This window comes from Pelodiscus sinensis, chromosome 31, assembly GCF_052426305.1.
Source record: "Pelodiscus sinensis isolate ZL-2025 chromosome 31, ASM5242630v1, whole genome shotgun sequence".
NCBI classification, from domain to species: Eukaryota; Metazoa; Chordata; order Testudines; family Trionychidae; genus Pelodiscus; species Pelodiscus sinensis.
Genome location: NC_143082.1, coordinates 3374690 through 3396416, shown reverse-complemented (window position 1 = coordinate 3396416; position 21727 = coordinate 3374690). Strand labels below are relative to the sequence as shown.

At 67.6% G+C, this 21727-nt stretch overlaps 1 protein-coding gene across 4 annotated transcripts in view; it reads right to left on the bottom strand.

Moving 5' to 3' along the window:
* The window catches only part of MAST1 (microtubule associated serine/threonine kinase 1), a 54008-nt gene that overhangs the window by 9332 nt on the left and 22949 nt on the right, over positions 1-21727 (bottom strand). For all 4 annotated transcript variants that reach the window (XM_089774625.1, XM_075902402.2, XM_089774623.1 and 1 more), the window contains 9 exons: positions 20172-20304; positions 19041-19108; positions 17631-17716; positions 17107-17315; positions 15282-15420; positions 14278-14410; positions 1743-1908; positions 1279-1380; positions 255-377 (listed from right to left, as the gene is read on the bottom strand). In XM_089774625.1, coding sequence (XP_089630751.1) covers positions 255-377; positions 1279-1380; positions 1743-1908; positions 14278-14410; positions 15282-15420; positions 17107-17315; positions 17631-17716; positions 19041-19108; positions 20172-20304 — 1159 coding nt within the window. The remainder of the gene's footprint in view (positions 1-254; positions 378-1278; positions 1381-1742; positions 1909-14277; positions 14411-15281; positions 15421-17106; positions 17316-17630; positions 17717-19040; positions 19109-20171; positions 20305-21727) is intronic.

Sequence of the window (21727 nt, the reverse complement as noted above, 5' to 3'; positions counted from 1 at the left end):
AACTTATGTGTCCTAGCTCCCAGCCGCCCCCCCAGCTCTAACCACTAGACCCCACTCCCCTCCCAGAGCTTGGGATAGAACCCAGGAGTCCTGCCTCCCAGCCCCCCTCTAACCACTAGACGCTCCTCCCCTGCACCAGGGTAAGCCCTGCGCGCCCTAGTCTCTGCTGCCCGTTGCCTGGCCACAGAGGGCTGCCAGGGCAGTGCCCGTGGCAGGAGGGAGCGGGGGGGGGGGGTCCCGGGGGTGGCACTTGCTGTCAAAGTAGCTGGTGTCCTCCTCCGATTCCAGGTGGGGGATGAACTCGGCCTTCTGGCGCAGCAGCCCCGCCCAGTCGAGCCCCTTGAAGAAGTTGTGCTGCTTCACCTCGAAGGCGCCCCCTGCGGAGACCGAGCCCGTCAGGGGCAGCGCCGGCTGGCAGGCACCAGCGCGGCTCCCACGGCCGAGGGCTGCCGGCGAGGGGTGGGCACCCGGACGCGGGAGTCGGGGGAGAGGCTCTGGAGTCAGGAGGCCTTTTTCCATCTGGGGAGGCTAACGCCGTGTCCTCCCAGGCTGGGAAGGAGCCCGTCCGAATGGCCCCCACTCGCACCGGGGCGACACGGCTCTCAAGCTGGGTGATGTGACGGCGCCTGTCTGGCAAGAAACTCCCCCGCAGAACAGGCTGGATCCCCCTGCTCCGGCACCCTGGGACCTCCCTGGTCCAGAACCCTTGGACCTGACTGGTCCCGGAGGAGGGATTTTGCAGGACCAGGGGAGGTCATTTTGGGGCCCCCTGTTGCTGACCCCACCTCCTGGCCTGCCCCCCCGCTTCCTGGCTCCCCTGGCAGCTCAGCGGAGTCATCTGCTAGCTCCTGCCCCCCAACCCCTGCAGCCCAGCTGAGTCCTGCTCTTGGCTTCCCCCCAAGCCCAACTGGGCTGTGCATTGCACCCCCCCGGCGTCAGGCTCCCCCCACCCCGGCAGCGCGCTGGGACTCTCTGATCCGGGGTGCAGCCTGCCGCTGGGGCTGGTGCCAGGGCACAGCCTGGAGTCCCCCGATGGGCCCGATCCCGCCTGGCCAGCAAGACACCGGCCTGCCAGGCAGCTGCGCGGGGGCCCTGCTGAGCAGCCGAGATGGCGGGGGAGGCTTTGGCCGGGGGACCCTAACCCGAGCCCTAGGACCGGGTTGGGGGCCCGAGAGCGTGAAGGGCAGAACTGGGCGTGGGTCAGGCTGGGGGCTCCGATGGGAGGGGCACGAGGCGGGGGCTGCGCTGGATGGTCGTGGGGGGGTGGGGGGGTCGTACCAGCGCCCAGGCGGACGAGTGGGTCGGTCTGCAGCAGGCAGGACACCAGGCTCTGGGCATCGGCCGGCAGGGCCTCCTCACCGTCCGGCCACAGGATCTCGTCTGAGAGTGGGGAGACGGGCGGGGTCAGCTGGGCCCCAACTCGCCCCCCCACTCGGCTCCAACCCCAGCTTTCCCCCCACTCGGCTCCACCCCCAGCCTTCTCCCACTCGGCTCCACCCCCAGCCTCCCCCCACTCGGCCCCACCCCCAGCCTTCTCCCACTCGGCCCCACCCCCAGCCTCCCCCCACTCGGCTCCACCCCCCCAGCCTCCTCCCACTCGGCCCCACCCCCACCCCACTCAGCTCCACCCTCACCCTTCCCCCCACTAATCCCCACCTCTTCCCCCCAAATTTACACTGACCCCTCCGTGAACCTGCCCTCAGGTTGGGGGCTCCGAGGGTGCCTGCCCCACCCCCACCTACCGCTGATGACCTGTCCGAAGAGCTCCTCCGGGGTGTCTCCGAAGAAGGGCACGCAGCCCACCAGGAACTCGTACAGGATGATGCCCATGGCCCACCAGTCCACTGGCTTCCCGTAGCCCTGGCGCAGGATCACCTCGGGCGCGATGTACTCGGGCGTCCCGCACACCTGCCGGGGCGCCTGTTAGCCTGGCACGGCCCGAGCCCTGGCCAGTGCCCCCAGCCCCCGCTGAGCTCCCATCAGCCCCGGCTAGTGCCCAGCCCCCCGAACCTCCCATCAGCCCCGGCTAGTGCCCAGCCCCCCCGAACCTCCCATCAGCCCCGGCTAGTGCCCAGCCCCCCGAACCTCCCATCAGCCCCGGCTAGTGCCCAGCCCCCCGAACCTCCCATCAGCCCCGGCTAGTGCCCAGCCCCCCGGACCTCCCATCAGCCCCGGCTAGTGCCCAGCCCCCCGAACCTCCCATCAGCCCCGGCTAGTGCCCAGCCCCCCGGACCTCCCATCAGCCCCGGCTAGTGCCCAGCCCCCCGGACCTCCCATCAGCCCCGGCTAGTGCCCAGCCCCCCGGACCTCCCATCAGCCCCGGCTAGTGCCCAGCCCCCCGAACCTCCCATCAGCCCCGGCTAGTGCCCAGCCCCCCCGAACCTCCCATCAGCCCCGGCTAGTGCCCAGCCCCCCCGGACCTCCCATCAGCCCCGGCTAGTGCCCAGCCCCCCGAACCTCCCATCAGCCCCGGCTAGTGCCCAGCCCCCCGAACCTCCCATCAGCCCCGGCTAGTGCCCAGCCCCCCGAACCTCCCATCAGCCCCGGCTAGTGCCCAGCCCCCCGAACCTCCCATCAGCCCCGGCTAGTGCCCAGCCCCCCCGAACCTCCCATCAGCCCCGGCTAGTGCCCAGCCCCCCCGAACCTCCCATCAGCCCCGGCTAGTGCCCAGCCCCCCGAACCTCCCATCAGCCCCGGCTAGTGCCCAGCCCCCCCGAACCTCCCATCAGCCCCGGCTAGTGCCCCGCCCCCCAAACCTCCCATCAGCCCCGGCTAGTGCCCAGCCCCCCGGACCTCCCATCAGCCCCGGCTAGTGCCCAGCCCCCCGGACCTCCCATCAGCCCCGGCTAGTGCCCAGCCCCCCGAACCTCCCATCAGCCCCGGCTAGTGCCCAGCCCCGCCGAACCTCCCATCAGCCCCGGCTAGTGCCCAGCCCCCCGAACCTCCCATCAGCCCCGGCTAGTGCCCAGCCCCCCGAACCTCCCATCAGCCCCGGCTAGTGCCCAGCCCCCCCGAACCTCCCATCAGCCCCGGCTAGTGCCCAGCCCCCCCGAACCTCCCATCAGCCCCGGCTAGTGCCCAGCCCCCCCGAACCTCCCATCAGCCCCGGCTAGTGCCCAGCCCCCCCGAACCTCCCATCAGCCCCGGCTAGTGCCCAGCCCCCCCGAACCTCCCATCAGCCCCGGCTAGTGCCCAGCCCCCCCGAACCTCCCATCAGCCCCGGCTAGTGCCCAGCCCCCCCCGGACCTCCCATCAGCCCCGGCTAGTGCCCAGCCCCCCCGAACCTCCCATCAGCCCCGGCTAGTGCCCAGCCCCCCCGAACCTCCCATCAGCCCCGGCTAGTGCCCAGCCCCCCCAAACCTCCCATCAGCCCCGGCTAGTGCCCAGCCCCCCCAACCTCCCATCAGCCCCGGCTAGTGCCCAGCCCCCCCCGGACCTCCCATCAGCCCCGGCTAGTGCCCAGCCCCCCCGAACCTCCCATCAGCCCCGGCTAGTGCCCAGCCCCCCCAAACCTCCCATCAGCCCCGGCTAGTGCCCAGCCCCCGCTGAGCTCCCATCAGCCCCGGCTAGTGCCCAGCCCCCCGAACCTCCCATCAGCCCCGGCTAGTGCCCAGCCCCCCGAACCTCCCATCAGCCCCGGCTAGTGCCCAGCCCCCCGAACCTCCCATCAGCCCCGGCTAGTGCCCAGCCCCCCCAACCTCCCATCAGCCCCGGCTAGTGCCCAGCCCCCCGAACCTCCCATCAGCCCCGGCTAGTGCCCAGCCCCCCGAACCTCCCATCAGCCCCGGCTAGTGCCCAGCCCCCCGAACCTCCCATCAGCCCCGGCCAGTGCCCAGCCCCCCGGACCTCCCATCAGCCCCGGCCAGTGCCCAGCCCCCCGAACCTCCCATCAGCCCCGGCTAGTGCCCAGCCCCCCGAACCTCCCATCAGCCCCGGCTAGTGCCCAGCCCCCCGAACCTCCCATCAGCCCCGGCTAGTGCCCAGCCCCCCGAACCTCCCATCAGCCCCGGCTAGTGCCCAGCCCCCCGAACCTCCCATCAGCCCCGGCTAGTGCCCCGCCCCCCCGAACCTCCCATCAGCCCCGGCTAGTGCCCCGCCCCCCCGAACCTCCCATCAGCCCCGGCTAGTGCCCAGCCCCCCCGAACCTCCCATCAGCCCCGGCTAGTGCCCCGCCCCCCCGAACCTCCCATCAGCCCCGGCTAGTGCCCCGCCCCCCCGAACCTCCCATCAGCCCCGGCTAGTGCCCCGCCCCCCCGAACCTCCCATCAGCCCCGGCTAGTGCCCAGCCCCCCGAACCTCCCATCAGCCCCGGCTAGTGCCCAGCCCCCCCGAACCTCCCATCAGCCCCGGCTAGTGCCCAGCCCCCCGGAACCTCCCATCAGCCCCGGCTAGTGCCCCGCCCCCCCGAACCTCCCATCAGCCCCGGCTAGTGCCCAGCCCCCCGAACCTCCCATCAGCCCCGGCTAGTGCCCAGCCCCCCGAACCTCCCATCAGCCCCGGCTAGTGCCCAGCCCCCCCGAACCTCCCATCAGCCCCGGCTAGTGCCCAGCCCCCCCCGGACCTCCCATCAGCCCCGGCTAGTGCCCAGCCCCCCCCGAACCTCCCATCAGCCCCGGCTAGTGCCCCGCCCCCCCGAACCTCCCATCAGCCCCGGCTAGTGCCCCGCCCCCCCGAACCTCCCATCAGCCCCGGCTAGTGCCCAGCCCCCCCAACCTCCCATCAGCCCCGGCTAGTGCCCAGCCCCCCCGAACCTCCAATCAGCCCCGGCTAGTGCCCAGCCCCCCGGAACCTCCCATCAGCCCCGGCTAGTGCCCCGCCCCCCCGAACCTCCCATCAGCCCCGGCTAGTGCCCCGCCCCCCCAACCTCCCATCAGCCCCGGCTAGTGCCCAGCCCCCCCAACCTCCCATCAGCCCCGGCTAGTGCCCAGCCCCCCAACCTCCCATCAGCCCCGGCTAGTGCCCAGCCCCCCCGAACCTCCCATCAGCCCCGGCTAGTGCCCAGCCCCCCCGAACCTCCCATCAGCCCCGGCTAGTGCCCAGCCCCCCCGAACCTCCCATCAGCCCCGGCTAGTGCCCAGCCCCCCGGACCTCCCATCAGCCCCGGCTAGTGCCCAGCCCCCCGAACCTCCCATCAGCCCCGGCTAGTGCCCAGCCCCCCGAACCTCCCATCAGCCCCGGCTAGTGCCCAGCCCCCCGAACCTCCCATCAGCCCCGGCTAGTGCCCAGCCCCCCGAACCTCCCATCAGCCCCGGCTAGTGCCCAGCCCCCCGAACCTCCCATCAGCCCCGGCTAGTGCCCAGCCCCCCGAACCTCCCATCAGCCCCGGCTAGTGCCCAGCCCCCCGAACCTCCCATCAGCCCCGGCTAGTGCCCAGCCCCCCGAACCTCCCATCAGCCCCGGCTAGTGCCCAGCCCCCCGAACCTCCCATCAGCCCCGGCTAGTGCCCAGCCCCCCGAACCTCCCATCAGCCCCGGCTAGTGCCCAGCCCCCCGAACCTCCCATCAGCCCCGGCTAGTGCCCAGCCCCCGAACCTCCCATCAGCCCCGGCTAGTGCCCAGCCCCCCGAACCTCCCATCAGCCCCGGCTAGTGCCCAGCCCCCCGAACCTCCCATCAGCCCCGGCTAGTGCCCAGCCCCCCGAACCTCCCATCAGCCCCGGCTAGTGCCCAGCCCCCCGAACCTCCCATCAGCCCTGGCTAGTGCCCAGCCCCCCGAACCTCCCATCAGCCCCGGCTAGTGCCCAGCCCCCCCAACCTCCCATCAGCCCCGGCTAGTGCCCAGCCCCCCCGAACCTCCCATCAGCCCCGGCTAGTGCCCAGCCCCCCGAACCTCCCATCAGCCCCGGCTAGTGCCCAGCCCCCCGAACCTCCCATCAGCCCCGGCTAGTGCCCAGCCCCCCGGACCTCCCATCAGCCCCGGCTAGTGCCCAGCCCCCCGGACCTCCCATCAGCCCCGGCTAGTGCCCAGCCCCCCCAAACCTCCCATCAGCCCCGGCTAGTGCCCAGCCCCCCGAACCTCCCATCAGCCCCGGCTAGTGCCCAGCCCCCCCGAACCTCCCATCAGCCCCGGCTAGTGCCCAGCCCCCCGGACCTCCCATCAGCCCCGGCTAGTGCCCAGCCCCCCGAACCTCCCATCAGCCCCGGCTAGTGCCCAGCCCCCCCGAACCTCCCATCAGCCCCGGCTAGTGCCCAGCCCCCCGAACCTCCCATCAGCCCCGGCTAGTGCCCAGCCCCCCCAAACCTCCCATCAGCCCCGGCTAGTGCCCAGCCCCCGCTGAGCTCCCATCAGCCCCGGCTAGTGCCCAGCCCCCCGAACCTCCCATCAGCCCCGGCTAGTGCCCAGCCCCCCGAACCTCCCATCAGCCCCGGCTAGTGCCCAGCCCCCCGAACCTCCCATCAGCCCCGGCTAGTGCCCAGCCCCCCCAACCTCCCATCAGCCCCGGCTAGTGCCCAGCCCCCCGAACCTCCCATCAGCCCCGGCTAGTGCCCAGCCCCCCCGAACCTCCCATCAGCCCCGGCTAGTGCCCCGCCCCCCCGAACCTCCCATCAGCCCCGGCTAGTGCCCAGCCCCCCCGAACCTCCCATCAGCCCCGGCTAGTGCCCAGCCCCCCGGAACCTCCCATCAGCCCCGGCTAGTGCCCAGCCCCCCCGAACCTCCCATCAGCCCCGGCTAGTGCCCCGCCCCCCCAACCTCCCATCAGCCCCGGCTAGTGCCCAGCCCCCCCAACCTCCCATCAGCCCCGGCTAGTGCCCAGCCCCCCCAACCTCCCATCAGCCCCGGCTAGTGCCCAGCCCCCCCGAACCTCCCATCAGCCCCGGCTAGTGCCCAGCCCCCCCGAACCTCCCATCAGCCCCGGCTAGTGCCCAGCCCCCCGGACCTCCCATCAGCCCCGGCTAGTGCCCAGCCCCCCCGAACCTCCCATCAGCCCCGGCTAGTGCCCAGCCCCCCGAACCTCCCATCAGCCCCGGCTAGTGCCCAGCCCCCCGAACCTCCCATCAGCCCCGGCTAGTGCCCAGCCCCCCCGAACCTCCCATCAGCCCCGGCTAGTGCCCAGCCCCCCGAACCTCCCATCAGCCCCGGCTAGTGCCCAGCCCCCCGAACCTCCCATCAGCCCCGGCTAGTGCCCAGCCCCCCGAACCTCCCATCAGCCCCGGCTAGTGCCCAGCCCCCCGAACCTCCCATCAGCCCCGGCTAGTGCCCAGCCCCCCGAACCTCCCATCAGCCCCGGCTAGTGCCCAGCCCCCCCGAACCTCCCATCAGCCCCGGCTAGTGCCCAGCCCCCCCAACCTCCCATCAGCCCCGGCTAGTGCCCAGCCCCCCGGACCTCCCATCAGCCCCGGCTAGTGCCCAGCCCCCCGAACCTCCCATCAGCCCCGGCTAGTGCCCAGCCCCCCGAACCTCCCATCAGCCCCGGCTAGTGCCCAGCCCCCCCAAACCTCCCATCAGCCCCGGCTAGTGCCCAGCCCCCCCAACCTCCCATCAGCCCCGGCTAGTGCCCAGCCCCCCCGAACCTCCCATCAGCCCCGGCTAGTGCCCAGCCCCCCGAACCTCCCATCAGCCCCGGCTAGTGCCCCGCCCCCCCGAACCTCCCATCAGCCCCGGCTAGTGCCCAGCCCCCCGGACCTCCCATCAGCCCCGGCTAGTGCCCAGCCCCCCCAAACCTCCCATCAGCCCCGGCTAGTGCCCAGCCCCCGCTGAGCTCCCATCAGCCCCGGCTAGTGCCCAGCCCCCCGAACCTCCCATCAGCCCCGGCTAGTGCCCAGCCCCCCGAACCTCCCATCAGCCCCGGCTAGTGCCCAGCCCCCCGAACCTCCCATCAGCCCCGGCTAGTGCCCAGCCCCCCCCAACCTCCCATCAGCCCCGGCTAGTGCCCAGCCCCCCGAACCTCCCATCAGCCCCGGCTAGTGCCCAGCCCCCCGAACCTCCCATCAGCCCCGGCTAGTGCCCAGCCCCCCGAACCTCCCATCAGCCCCGGCCAGTGCCCAGCCCCCCCGGACCTCCCATCAGCCCCGGCTAGTGCCCAGCCCCCCGAACCTCCCATCAGCCCCGGCTAGTGCCCAGCCCCCCGAACCTCCCATCAGCCCCGGCCAGTGCCCAGCCCCCCGAACCTCCCATCAGCCCCGGCTAGTGCCCAGCCCCCCGAACCTCCCATCAGCCCCGGCTAGTGCCCAGCCCCCCGAACCTCCCATCAGCCCCGGCTAGTGCCCAGCCCCCCGAACCTCCCATCAGCCCCGGCTAGTGCCCCGCCCCCCCGAACCTCCCATCAGCCCCGGCTAGTGCCCCGCCCCCCCGAACCTCCCATCAGCCCCGGCTAGTGCCCAGCCCCCCAAACCTCCCATCAGCCCCGGCTAGTGCCCAGCCCCCCCCGAACCTCCCATCAGCCCCGGCTAGTGCCCCGCCCCCCCGAACCTCCCATCAGCCCCGGCTAGTGCCCCGCCCCCCCCCCCCGAACCTCCCATCAGCCCCGGCTAGTGCCCAGCCCCCCGAACCTCCCATCAGCCCCGGCTAGTGCCCAGCCCCCCCGAACCTCCCATCAGCCCCGGCTAGTGCCCAGCCCCCCCGAACCTCCCATCAGCCCCGGCTAGTGCCCAGCCCCCCGAACCTCCCATCAGCCCCGGCTAGTGCCCAGCCCCCCGAACCTCCCATCAGCCCCGGCTAGTGCCCAGCCCCCCCGAACCTCCCATCAGCCCCGGCTAGTGCCCAGCCCCCCCAACCTCCCATCAGCCCCGGCTAGTGCCCAGCCCCCCGGACCTCCCATCAGCCCCGGCTAGTGCCCAGCCCCCCCGAACCTCCCATCAGCCCCGGCTAGTGCCCAGCCCCCCCGAACCTCCCATCAGCCCCGGCTAGTGCCCCGCCCCCCCGAACCTCCCATCAGCCCCGGCTAGTGCCCCGCCCCCCCAACCTCCCATCAGCCCCGGCTAGTGCCCAGCCCCCCGGAACCTCCCATCAGCCCCGGCTAGTGCCCCGCCCCCCCGAACCTCCCATCAGCCCCGGCTAGTGCCCCGCCCCCCCAACCTCCCATCAGCCCCGGCTAGTGCCCAGCCCCCCGAACCTCCCATCAGCCCCGGCTAGTGCCCAGCCCCCCGAACCTCCCATCAGCCCCGGCTAGTGCCCAGCCCCCCCGAACCTCCCATCAGCCCCGGCTAGTGCCCAGCCCCCCCGAACCTCCCATCAGCCCCGGCTAGTGCCCAGCCCCCCCCCCGGACCTCCCATCAGCCCCGGCTAGTGCCCAGCCCCCCGGACCTCCCATCAGCCCCGGCTAGTGCCCAGCCCCCCGGACCTCCCATCAGCCCCGGCTAGTGCCCAGCCCCCCGAACCTCCCATCAGCCCCGGCTAGTGCCCAGCCCCCCGAACCTCCCATCAGCCCCGGCTAGTGCCCAGCCCCCCCGAACCTCCCATCAGCCCCGGCTAGTGCCCAGCCCCCCCGAACCTCCCATCAGCCCCGGCTAGTGCCCAGCCCCCCCGAACCTCCCATCAGCCCCGGCTAGTGCCCAGCCCCCCGAACCTCCCATCAGCCCCGGCCAGTGCCCAGCCCCCCGAACCTCCCATCAGCCCCGGCTAGTGCCCAGCCCCCCGAACCTCCCATCAGCCCCGGCTAGTGCCCAGCCCCCCCGAACCTCCCATCAGCCCCGGCTAGTGCCCAGCCCCCCCGAACCTCCCATCAGCCCCGGCTAGTGCCCAGCCCCCCCGAACCTCCCATCAGCCCCGGCTAGTGCCCAGCCCCCCGAACCTCCCATCAGCCCCGGCTAGTGCCCAGCCCCCCGAACCTCCCATCAGCCCCGGCTAGTGCCCAGCCCCCCCCAACCTCCCATCAGCCCCGGCTAGTGCCCAGCCCCCCCGGACCTCCCATCAGCCCCGGCTAGTGCCCAGCCCCCCCGAACCTCCCATCAGCCCCGGCTAGTGCCCAGCCCCCCCCGAACCTCCCATCAGCCCCGGCTAGTGCCCCGCCCCCCCGAACCTCCCATCAGCCCCGGCTAGTGCCCCGCCCCCCCGAACCTCCCATCAGCCCCGGCTAGTGCCCAGCCCCCCCAACCTCCCATCAGCCCCGGCTAGTGCCCAGCCCCCCGGAACCTCCCATCAGCCCCGGCTAGTGCCCCGCCCCCCCGAACCTCCCATCAGCCCCGGCTAGTGCCCAGCCCCCCCAACCTCCCATCAGCCCCGGCTAGTGCCCAGCCCCCCCAACCTCCCATCAGCCCCGGCTAGTGCCCAGCCCCCCCAACCTCCCATCAGCCCCGGCTAGTGCCCAGCCCCCCGAACCTCCCATCAGCCCCGGCTAGTGCCCAGCCCCCCGAACCTCCCATCAGCCCCGGCTAGTGCCCAGCCCCCCCGAACCTCCCATCAGCCCCGGCTAGTGCCCAGCCCCCCCCAACCTCCCATCAGCCCCGGCTAGTGCCCAGCCCCCCCCGGACCTCCCATCAGCCCCGGCTAGTGCCCAGCCCCCCCGAACCTCCCATCAGCCCCGGCTAGTGCCCAGCCCCCCCGAACCTCCCATCAGCCCCGGCTAGTGCCCCGCCCCCCCGAACCTCCCATCAGCCCCGGCTAGTGCCCAGCCCCCCGGAACCTCCCATCAGCCCCGGCTAGTGCCCCGCCCCCCAAACCTCCCATCAGCCCCGGCTAGTGCCCAGCCCCCCGAACCTCCCATCAGCCCCGGCTAGTGCCCCGCCCCCCCAACCTCCCATCAGCCCCGGCTAGTGCCCAGCCCCCCCAACCTCCCATCAGCCCCGGCTAGTGCCCAGCCCCCCCAACCTCCCATCAGCCCCGGCTAGTGCCCAGCCCCCCCAACCTCCCATCAGCCCCGGCTAGTGCCCAGCCCCCCCCAACCTCCCATCAGCCCCGGCTAGTGCCCAGCCCCCCCGAACCTCCCATCAGCCCCGGCTAGTGCCCAGCCCCCCGGACCTCCCATCAGCCCCGGCTAGTGCCCAGCCCCCCGAACCTCCCATCAGCCCCGGCTAGTGCCCAGCCCCCCGAACCTCCCATCAGCCCCGGCTAGTGCCCAGCCCCCCGGACCTCCCATCAGCCCCGGCTAGTGCCCAGCCCCCCGAACCTCCCATCAGCCCCGGCTAGTGCCCAGCCCCCCGAACCTCCCATCAGCCCCGGCTAGTGCCCAGCCCCCCGAACCTCCCATCAGCCCCGGCTAGTGCCCAGCCCCCCCGAACCTCCCATCAGCCCCGGCTAGTGCCCAGCCCCCCCGAACCTCCCATCAGCCCCGGCTAGTGCCCAGCCCCCCCCGAACCTCCCATCAGCCCCGGCTAGTGCCCAGCCCCCCGGACCTCCCATCAGCCCCGGCCAGTGCCCCGCCCCCCCGAACCTCCCATCAGCCCCGGCTAGTGCCCCGCCCCCCCGAACCTCCCATCAGCCCCGGCTAGTGCCCCGCCCCCCCGAACCTCCCATCAGCCCCGGCTAGTGCCCAGCCCCCCGAACCTCCCATCAGCCCCGGCTAGTGCCCAGCCCCCCGAACCTCCCATCAGCCCCGGCTAGTGCCCAGCCCCCCCGAACCTCCCATCAGCCCCGGCTAGTGCCCCGCCCCCCCGAACCTCCCATCAGCCCCGGCTAGTGCCCAGCCCCCCGAACCTCCCATCAGCCCCGGCTAGTGCCCAGCCCCCCGAACCTCCCATCAGCCCCGGCTAGTGCCCAGCCCCCCCGAACCTCCCATCAGCCCCGGCTAGTGCCCAGCCCCCCGAACCTCCCATCAGCCCCGGCTAGTGCCCAGCCCCCCCGAACCTCCCATCAGCCCCGGCTAGTGCCCAGCCCCCCGAACCTCCCATCAGCCCCGGCTAGTGCCCAGCCCCCCCGAACCTCCCATCAGCCCCGGCTAGTGCCCTGCCCCCCCGAACCTCCCATCAGCCCCGGCTAGTGCCCAGCCCCCCGAACCTCCCATCAGCCCCGGCTAGTGCCCAGCCCCCCCGAACCTCCCATCAGCCCCGGCTAGTGCCCTGCCCCCCGAACCTCCCATCAGCCCCGGCTAGTGCCCAGCCCCCCCGAACCTCCCATCAGCCCCGGCTAGTGCCCAGCCCCCCCGAACCTCCCATCAGCCCCGGCTAGTGCCCAGCCCCCCCGAACCTCCCATCAGCCCCGGCTAGTGCCCAGCCCCCCGAACCTCCCATCAGCCCCGGCTAGTGCCCAGCCCCCCGGACCTCCCATCAGCCCCGGCTAGTGCCCAGCCCCCCCGGACCTCCCATCAGCCCCGGCTAGTGCCCCGCCCCCCGAACCTCCCATCAGCCCCGGCTAGTGCCCCGCCCCCCCGAACCTCCCATCAGCCCCGGCTAGTGCCCAGCCCCCCCGAACCTCCCATCAGCCCCGGCTAGTGCCCTGCCCCCCGAACCTCCCATCAGCCCCGGCTAGTGCCCAGCCCCCCGAACCTCCCATCAGCCCCGGCTAGTGCCCAGCCCCCCGAACCTCCCATCAGCCCCGGCTAGTGCCCAGCCCCCCCGAACCTCCCATCAGCCCCGGCTAGTGCCCAGCCCCCCCGAACCTCCCATCAGCCCCGGCTAGTGCCCCGCCCCCCCGAACCACCCATCAGCCCCGGCTAGTGCCCCCAGCCCCCCGAACCTCCCATCAGCCCCGGCTAGTGCCCAGCCCCCCGGACCTCCCATCAGCCCCGGCTAGTGCCCAGCCCCCCGGACCTCCCATCAGCCCTGGCTAGTGCCCAGCCCCCCGAACCTCCCATCAGCCCCGGCTAGTGCCCAGCCCCCCCCAACCTCCCATCAGCCCCGGCTAGTGCCCAGCCCCCCGAACCTCCCATCAGCCCCGGCTAGTGCCCAGCCCCCCGGACCTCCCATCAGCCCTGGCTAGTGCCCAGCCCCCCGAACCTCCCATCAGCCCCGGCTAGTGCCCAGCCCCCCGGACCTCCCATCAGCCCCGGCTAGTGCCCAGCCCCCCCGAACCTCCCATCAGCCCCGGCTAGTGCCCAGCCCCCCGAACCTCCCATCAGCCCCGGCTAGTGCCCAGCCCCCCCGAACCTCCCATCAGCCCCGGCTAGTGCCCAGCCCCCCGAACCTCCCATCAGCCCCGGCTAGTGCCCAGCCCCCCCAAACCTCCCATCAGCCCCGGCTAGTGCCCCGCCCCCCCGAACCTCCCATCAGCCCCGGCTAGTGCCCAGCCCCCCGAACCTCCCATCAGCCCCGGCTAGTGCCCAGCCCCCCGGACCTCCCATCAGCCCCGGCTAGTGCCCAGCCCCCCCGAACCTCCCATCAGCCCCGGCTAGTGCCCAGCCCCCCGAACCTCCCATCAGCCCCGGCTAGTGCCCAGCCCCCCGAACCTCCCATCAGCCCCGGCTAGTGCCCAGCCCCCCCAAACCTCCCATCAGCCCCGGCTAGTGCCCAGCCCCCCGGACCTCCCATCAGCCCCGGCTAGTGCCCAGCCCCCCCGAACCTCCCATCAGCCCCGGCTAGTGCCCAGCCCCCCCAAACCTCCCATCAGCCCCGGCTAGTGCCCCGCCCCCCCGAACCTCCCATCAGCCCCGGCTAGTGCCCAGCCCCCCGAACCTCCCATCAGCCCCGGCTAGTGCCCAGCCCCCCGAACCTCCCATCAGCCCCGGCTAGTGCCCAGCCCCCCCCAACCTCCCATCAGCCCCGGCTAGTGCCCCGCCCCCCCCAACCTCCCATCAGCCCCGGCTAGTGCCCAGCCCCCCCGAACCTCCCATCAGCCCCGGCTAGTGCCCCGCCCCCCCCAACCTCCCATCAGCCCCGGCTAGTGCCCAGCCCCCCCGAACCTCCCATCAGCCCCGGCTAGTGCCCAGCCCCCCGAACCTCCCATCAGCCCCGGCTAGTGCCCAGCCCCCCCGAACCTCCCATCAGCCCCGGCTAGTGCCCTGCCCCCCCGAACCTCCCATCAGCCCCGGCTAGTGCCCAGCCCCCCGAACCTCCCATCAGCCCCGGCTAGTGCCCAGCCCCCCGGACCTTCCATCAGCCCCGGCTAGTGCCCAGCCCCCCGAACCTCCCATCAGCCCCGGCTAGTGCCCAGCCCCCCGGACCTTCCATCAGCCCCGGCTAGTGCCCAGCCCCCCGAACCTCCCATCAGGCCCGGCTAGTGCCCAGCCCCCCCGAACCTCCCATCAGCCCCGGCTAGTGCCCAGCCCCCCGAACCTCCCATCAGCCCCGGCTAGTGCCCAGCCCCCCCGAACCTCCCATCAGCCCCGGCTAGTGCCCAGCCCCCCCAAACCTCCCATCAGCCCCGGCTAGTGCTTATCCCCTGCCTGAGCCCCCCTTCAAGGGCCCTGGGAGCCCTGTCAATTGCAGCCCATCCCCCGTGGCCCTCATTCCCCACCCTGCGGCCCCACCTGCTTGTCCAGGAACTCGCGAGCGTCCTTCTCGATGTGGCCCTCGTACAGGTTGGTCGTGAGGCTCATCAGCCCCATCTTGGAGAGGCCGAAGTCCGTCAGCTTGATGTGCCCCATGGAGGTGATGAGCAGGCTGGGGGGACAGCGACAGGGAGCCCCTGAGAGGATGCTGAGGCCCCCACTTCCTCCTGGCCCCAGATCGCTCTATCGCATGGCCCAGCCCCATACTTAAGGGGGGCCCTGATGGGGCTGAGGGAGGAGAATGAATGAGCAATGGAAGGAGCTGCCTCTTTTGGGGAACAGAATTTGGGAGTCCAGCCCCCCTCCCATTCTAACCACTAAGCAGCACTCCCCTCCTGGAGCTGGGAATAAAACCCAGGCTCCCAGCTCCCCTGTGACGTAGCAGGGACGCCGTGCGCTCTGGGGTCCGCTCTGGTAGGGCAGTCACTGGTTGCTGTGGGTGACCCCTACTGGCCGGTGTCTGTAAGCACAGCCCAGCGGGGGTCGCCCCGAGCAGGCGCCCGTAGGCAATGGCCAGGGGACGGGGTGGGGCTACCTGGGGGGGACGAGGGTCTGTGGCGTGGAGAAGGGGCAGTCTGGGCTGGGCAAACACAAAGAGAACAGACTGAGCCGAGTACTGGGGGTTCAGGGGCCTGTGTCCCCCTGCCCCAAGGGGTCTGAGGCTGCCTGCCCCTCACTCCTGTGTCCACATTGCGCCTGTGCTGTGCTGTGTCGTGTCTCTGAGAAGCAATAAACCCTCCATAGTCTACTGGCTGGCGGAGTCACATCTTGCTGCAGAGGAGGTGCAGGCTTGGGGAGCTCCCCAATGCGCCGTCACATCCCCCCAGCCCCTGCTCTATCCACTAGGCCCCACTCCCCTCCCAGAGCTGAGAATAGAACCCGGGACTCCCGGCCCCTCCCACTCTAACCACTAGGACCCCTTCCCCTCCCAGAGCTGGGCAGAGGAGCCCAGCGTCCTGCTCCCCACCCCGCTGGCTCCGTACTTGTCGGGTTTGAGGTCGCGGTGGACAATCCCGTAGTTGTGCAGATACTCCAGCGCCAGCACGGTCTCGGCGAAGTACATCCGTGCCAACTCCACGGGCAGGGCCCCGATGTTCTTCAGCAGCGTGGCGCAGTCCCCACCTGCCGGGGGAGCCAGGGAGACCCCCCCATTCTCAAACCCACAGGGAGATGCACTGCACCCCCGACCCTCGCTTGGAGTCTGAGCGTTCAGCCCCAACACCCTCAGCTGAGTAACGCCCCGGGGAGCTGCGGGTGTTCTGCCTTTTGCCCAGCAGAGGGCGCTGTGGTGCTAGGACAGAGGGAAGAGAAAAAGCCGCCCTCTTCCCAGGCAGCTGGGGGTCAGACAGGGGCTCAGCAGGGCTGGTGGGGAGGACAGGCTGAATGGGAGTGGAGATGCAGGGCCAGCTGGGGGAGTCTGAGTGCGGGTGAAGGGACCCATGTGCCTGACTGCCGGGGAGAAGTTCCCCGACAATCTCTCCCTGCCCCCACCCCACCCCCCAAAAATCCCTGTTCCATATTTTTCCCAACAACCAGCATTGTGTGGCCATGCAGGAGAAATTCCAGTGCCGCACAGCTAATTAGCAGAGCAGCCCCCCCCCCACTAGGTTTGTGTTTCTCCTGCTGGTGGTGCACGTTCACACATGCCTTGGTGCACATAAAAATTATTCTGCACATGGTGGTGCAGATCAGAGAGAACGACCCTGCAAGTTCACACTCAGGCTCCTTCCCAGCAGTTACTTCTCTCTCCGTCTGCTCCTCCATTACCCGGACTCCCCCCAGCCTTTGCCCGGCTTCTGGGGGCGGAAGGACATCTGGTTCAAACATAGAACCGGATTCTGTACCAATAGGCCTAACTAAGGAAGCTATTTGCCGAAAAACGTTTCTTGAACGGCCTCTTGTCACAGACACACTCGCTCGCTAGTAGGTATTTGAAATTAACGGCTAAAATAATTGAAAGTGTGGGATTCGATTGTTATTTTGACAAATGAAATAGGCTGGATTTTAAATAGCGTGTACAGAATTGTTCGCTTCTCGGCGCAGGATTCCCCCAGGAGTAGCTAAAACAGCCTCTGCCACAACAGACATCACCCCTGCATGCCACGTCTTGCCAGCACATCGCCTCATCGCAATACAGCTCCAGCCTGTCGAAATGCAACGCTGCCCTTCCCTAGACCACCTGCTGTGTCACGCCCCAGGGTCACCCCATCCCATCCCTCCGTGCACGACCCGACCTCCCCACATGACAATTCAGCATCAGCACGACAACTCAGCTGCCGTGGCCGGCCATCACCCCGCTGTGCCGCAGCTCTTCCTGCCCTGCCCCCCCACCCTACCACGCCCCTCCACCCACCTCCTGCCTTGTGGCTATGCAGAAGGGGCATGTCACAACACAGTGCTGCTGAGTTATAACACAACACACTGGTGGGAAGTCCTGCCACATCACAACACAACACCATCATGTTGTGACAGGACACGCTGCTCCCACCATGGTGCTGGATGGGCAGCGGAGCCAGTTTCAGGGCCATCGTCAATGTCCCTGCCCAATGAGGGCCCAGCCCTGGGGGTGCCTGTCCCACACCTGGCCCCAGGTTGCCCATCTCCTGGCTCCAGGGGCACCCATCCTGCCCCCGGGCACGCCCATCCCCCACCCCTGGGCACGCCCATCCCTTGCCCCCAGGTATGCCCATCCCCTGGCTCCAGGCACACCCATCCCACCCTGCCCCTTGGCACGCCCATCCCACCCTGCCCCTTGGCACGCCCAGCCCCCACCCCAAGCACGCCCAGCCTTGGCTGTGCCCACCGTACCTTCCACATACTCCATGACCATGCAGAGGTGGCGCTTGGTCTCGAAGGAGCAGAACATGCTGACGACGAAGGGGTTCTCGGCGAAGGTGAGGATGTCGCGCTCCACGAAGGCCTGCTGGATCTGGTTCCGCAGGATCAGGTTCTGCTTGTTGATCCTCTTCATGGCGAAGCGCTGCCGGGTCTCCTTGTGCCGCACCAAGTACACGGCCCTGGAACAGCGCAGCGCTCGGCTCCAGTCTGCACCCCCGGCTCTCACCGCTCCCTTCCGGGGGGGCCAGAACCCAGGCTGACTCCCAGCCCCCTCTAACCACTCAGCGTCACTGCTGCCTCCGAGTTGGGATAGAACCAGGAGTCCAGTGCTCTCTCCCCGCCCCCAGGGGCAGGTTGGGGGTGCTCTCTTCCAGGGGGCTGTGAGGGGAGGAGCCAGATCTCTCAGGTCTTCCCTCACCTCCAAAGGGGGCAGGCCCCGGCCGCTGGAGGGGCCCCAGGCTAGAGTTCACCTCCCTCCCCCAACACTCTCTCACCCATAGGCCCCATTGCTAATGAGTTTGATGGTTTCAAAGTCCCCTTCTCCTGGCGGTTTCTTGTGTTTCAGGGCGGCTCCTCGGCCCTGGAATAAATTACATACATCACTGAGGGTGGGGGTGGGAAAAGGGGAGCCCGCAACCCCAGATTCCCGCCACGTCAGCCCTTGGAGCCCACCAGCTCCCTGCTCTAACCACTGGACCTCTCTCCCTTGCAGAGTACTAGGTGCCTGGCATTCCCATGATGGGCTACCGTCAGCCAGGCCAGCCTCGGCTCAGGACGGGTATGTGTGTGTGTGCGGAGGTTGTGTTTGTACATGTTGCTGTGAGGCTGGGGGTCCCTGGTGGAGTGGGTCTATGGGGAGAGTTGTTTCTGGGGTTGTGTATCTGGGGTGCTTGTGTTATTCCCCAGGTTGTCTCTCTCTGTGGGGGGTGACGGGAGGAGACTGTTATGATCCAGGTATTGTGTCTCTCTGAAGGAGGTGGCTCTGCAGGGTGTGTGTCTGGAGTGGGTTGTGTTGTTCCTGGGGTTGAGTGTGTGTGTCTCTGCATGGGAGGATGTTATTTATCAGTCTGCGTCTTTCCGGGGTGTGTGTCTGCAGGCTGTGTTTGTGTGTTGTTTCCTTCTGGGGCCGAGCTATATGTGTCTGAGGGGACTGATTCTGGAGCTGTGTGTCTCAGCAAGTGTTGTTCGGGAGGGTGGGGTGTCGTTCCTCTGGAGCTATGTGATGGCAGGGAGTGTGTGTGTTTCCAGGACAGGCCGTGAGGGGGATTTCTGGGGTTGTCTCTCTCTAGCTGTGTGTGACTGTGGTGCAGGCTGGCCTGTGTGTGTGTCTGGGTTGCACCGTGTCGTTGTGAGGGTTGGTTCAGAGGGGGTGTGACAGGGAGGGGGGGGGTCTCTTGGATGAGTTGTATGTGCTGTTTCCGGGGTTGTCTGTCTGTGTGTGTCTCTCTGGGATGAGTTGGGCATGTTGGTCTGGGGCTGTGTCTCTCTAGGTGTGTGTGACTGTTGCATGCCAGTCTGAGTGTGTTTCTCTATAAGCAAGTCTGGGTGTTGTGTGACTGTGTGGGAGTGTGGCTGTATTGCCGCTGTAGTGTGTCGGTACCTTGGGGGGGGGGAGCATTTGGGCATCAACAGAATGCCCCAGGTGGGGCCAGACGTACCTACCCAAGCTCTTTGCCATGCTACCCCCCCCCCGCCCCCCAGTGCCACCTGGGCGGTTCGGGCACACAGCAGGGCTGCTCCAGTCCCCTCTAGTAGGGGGCAGTAGCACAGCAAGTCTCCCACATGACTGTGGCCCCATCCGTTCAGATGCGGAGCTGTGGGGCACCAGGCCCCGCCCTGCTACACTGCCCTCCCCACATGGCTCCTGATGGTGTGTGCTGTCTGCGGCCCGGGCGGGAAGTTACCTCCATGAACTCGTCTGTCTCGGGCGTGTTGGATCCCCCGCTGTCGTGTTCCTCCAGATGCACCATGTCTGGGGAGGAAACATGGGCTGAGGAGAGGGGCCACGGGAGCCCAAGGGAACAAGACTGGCACCCACGGAAGTGCAGGAAGAACGACTTGTGTGGCCACATGCATGCACAGCCGTGGGCCTCCGTCCACACCCAGTCACAGAGAGAGGCTGGCACGTGCATGCGTGTGCATGCTAACATATATACAGTCACAGGCGTACGGGCACACCCCCAAACACATGCACGCAGTCACACAGGCATGCGACACACAGCTGCAAACACACAGCATGCATACACATGCGGACATGCATATGCATGTGGACATAAAGGTGCCAAGGCACGGAGGCATGCAGACTGACAGTCACACCCATGTGAATTCAAATACACGTGCATTCACAGAAATGCAAGCCCAGATGCATGCCTGCTAACGGCATATACACGCCCACATGCCATCACACCCACATACATGCAATCACATGTGCAGTCACACACCTCCAGGCAATCTTAGACACATGATGGCTAACACATGTTGCATATACCACACATGTGCTAATACAGTCATACACATGCAGTAACATCACAAATGCACGCTAATACATGCAGTCAACACATACACATGTGCATGCTAACACACGTGTAGTTACACACCAATGTGCAACACACACCTCTGCATGCTAACGCAGTCATATGCACATGTGCAGTAATCCCCACATTTGCACGTTAACACACAGTCATCCCCACATGTAGTAACACCACATGCACACTGGCACACATGCAATCACACACCCACATGCAATCTTACACACATGTATGCTAACACACACAGACACACACATGCAATAACACCCACATGTGCATGTTAATGCATATGCCCCTGTGCAATAACACACACACACGGAGGTGCAAGCTACCATGTGTGCAGTCACACACTCGCCTGCGATCACAGACGCACACGTGCTAAGGCGCACATGCCCCCCACATACATCACCCCTACGTGGGCCATGCAAACACACCAGCAGTCAGAGCCCCCCAAGCCGGCTAGCACAGGCCTGGCAGCTGTGGGCACTGGTCCCCTGCCAAGGTTACCTGTGAAGGGGTCGCGGGTGAGCCCCAGCTGGCAGATGATGTACCGGGGAATATCCGTCTTCACCAGGTGTCCCTCTTTGGCGTGATCCTCGGCTGCCTCCAGCAGGTGGTAAAACTCCTCCGGGTTAAATTCCTGTGAGATGCCGGCAGCCCTGTCAGTAGCAGGCAGGTGGGGGGACCCCATGCCCACAGGGGACACACCCCAAGGCATCCCTTGTGTCTGAGACAGGAGACGGACATGGGGGAGGGGCAAATATGCCTGCAAGGGGGGGAGGCGCTTAGTAGGGCATCTTGGGTTGGTGAGCAGGGGGGGTCAAGGCACAGCAGAGACTGCCCAGTAGGGGGCATCGTGGGCGGGATGCCAGTGTTGGCATCAATCTGAGCTGTGTGTGCGCATCAGGCATTTCTGTGTGTGTATCAGCAAGTGGAGGGAGGGTCAGGCCATTATTAAGGGCCTAAGAGCAAACTATTCCACTGCCTAGGAAAGATAGGAAGTCTGGCAAGAAGCTGCCTTGGCTTAACCAGGAGATCTTACATGATCTAAAAATCTTATAAAAAGTCGTATAAAATGTGGACACTAGTTCCAGTTACAAAGGATGAACATAAGCAAGTCGCACAAGTAGGCAGGGGCAAGGCTAGAAAGGCAAAGGCACAAAACGAGCTCAATCTAGCAAGAGACATAAAGAGCAACAAGATGACATTCTACAAATATATTAGAAGCAAGAGGAAGACCAAGGACAGGGGAAGCCCATTGCTCAATGAAGAAGGAAAAACAATAAGGCTACGTCTAGACTGGCATTATTTTCCGGAAATGCTTTTAACGGAAAAGATTTTCCATTAAAAGCATTTTTGGAAAAGCGCGTCTAGATTGGCACGGACGCTTTTCCGCAAAAGCACTTTTTGCGAAAAAGCGTCCGTGACAATCTAGACACGCTTTTCTGCAAAAAAGCCCCCATCGCCATTTTCGCGATGGGGGCTTTTTTGCGGAAAACAAATCTGAGCTGTCTACACTGGCCCATTTGCACAAAAGTTTTGCGGAAAAGGACTTTTGCCTGAACGGAAGCAGCATAGTATTTCCGCAAGAAGCAGTGATTTCTTACAGGAGGAAGTCAGTGCTTTTGCGGAAATTCAAGTGGCCAGTATAGACAGCTGGCAAGTTTTTCCGGAAAAGCGGCTGATTTTCTGGAAAAACTGGCAAGTCTAGACACAGCCTAACAGAAAATGTAGAAATGGCAAAGGTGCTTAACGACTTCTTTGTTTCGGTTTTCACCAAGAAGACTGATGGTGACAGGATGCCTAACATAGTGAATGCTAGTGTAAAGGGAGTACGTTTAGAAGTTAAAATAGGAAAAGAACAAGTTAAAAATTACTTAGAAGTTAGATGCCTGCAAGTCACCAGGGCCTGATGAAATGCATCCTAGAATACTCAAGGAGCTGATAGAGGAGGTATCTGAGCCTTTAGCTGTCATCTTTGAAAGTCACGGAAGTCAGGAGAGATTTCAGAAGACTGGAAAAGGGCAAATCTAGTGCCCATCTATAAAAAGGGGAATAAGAAC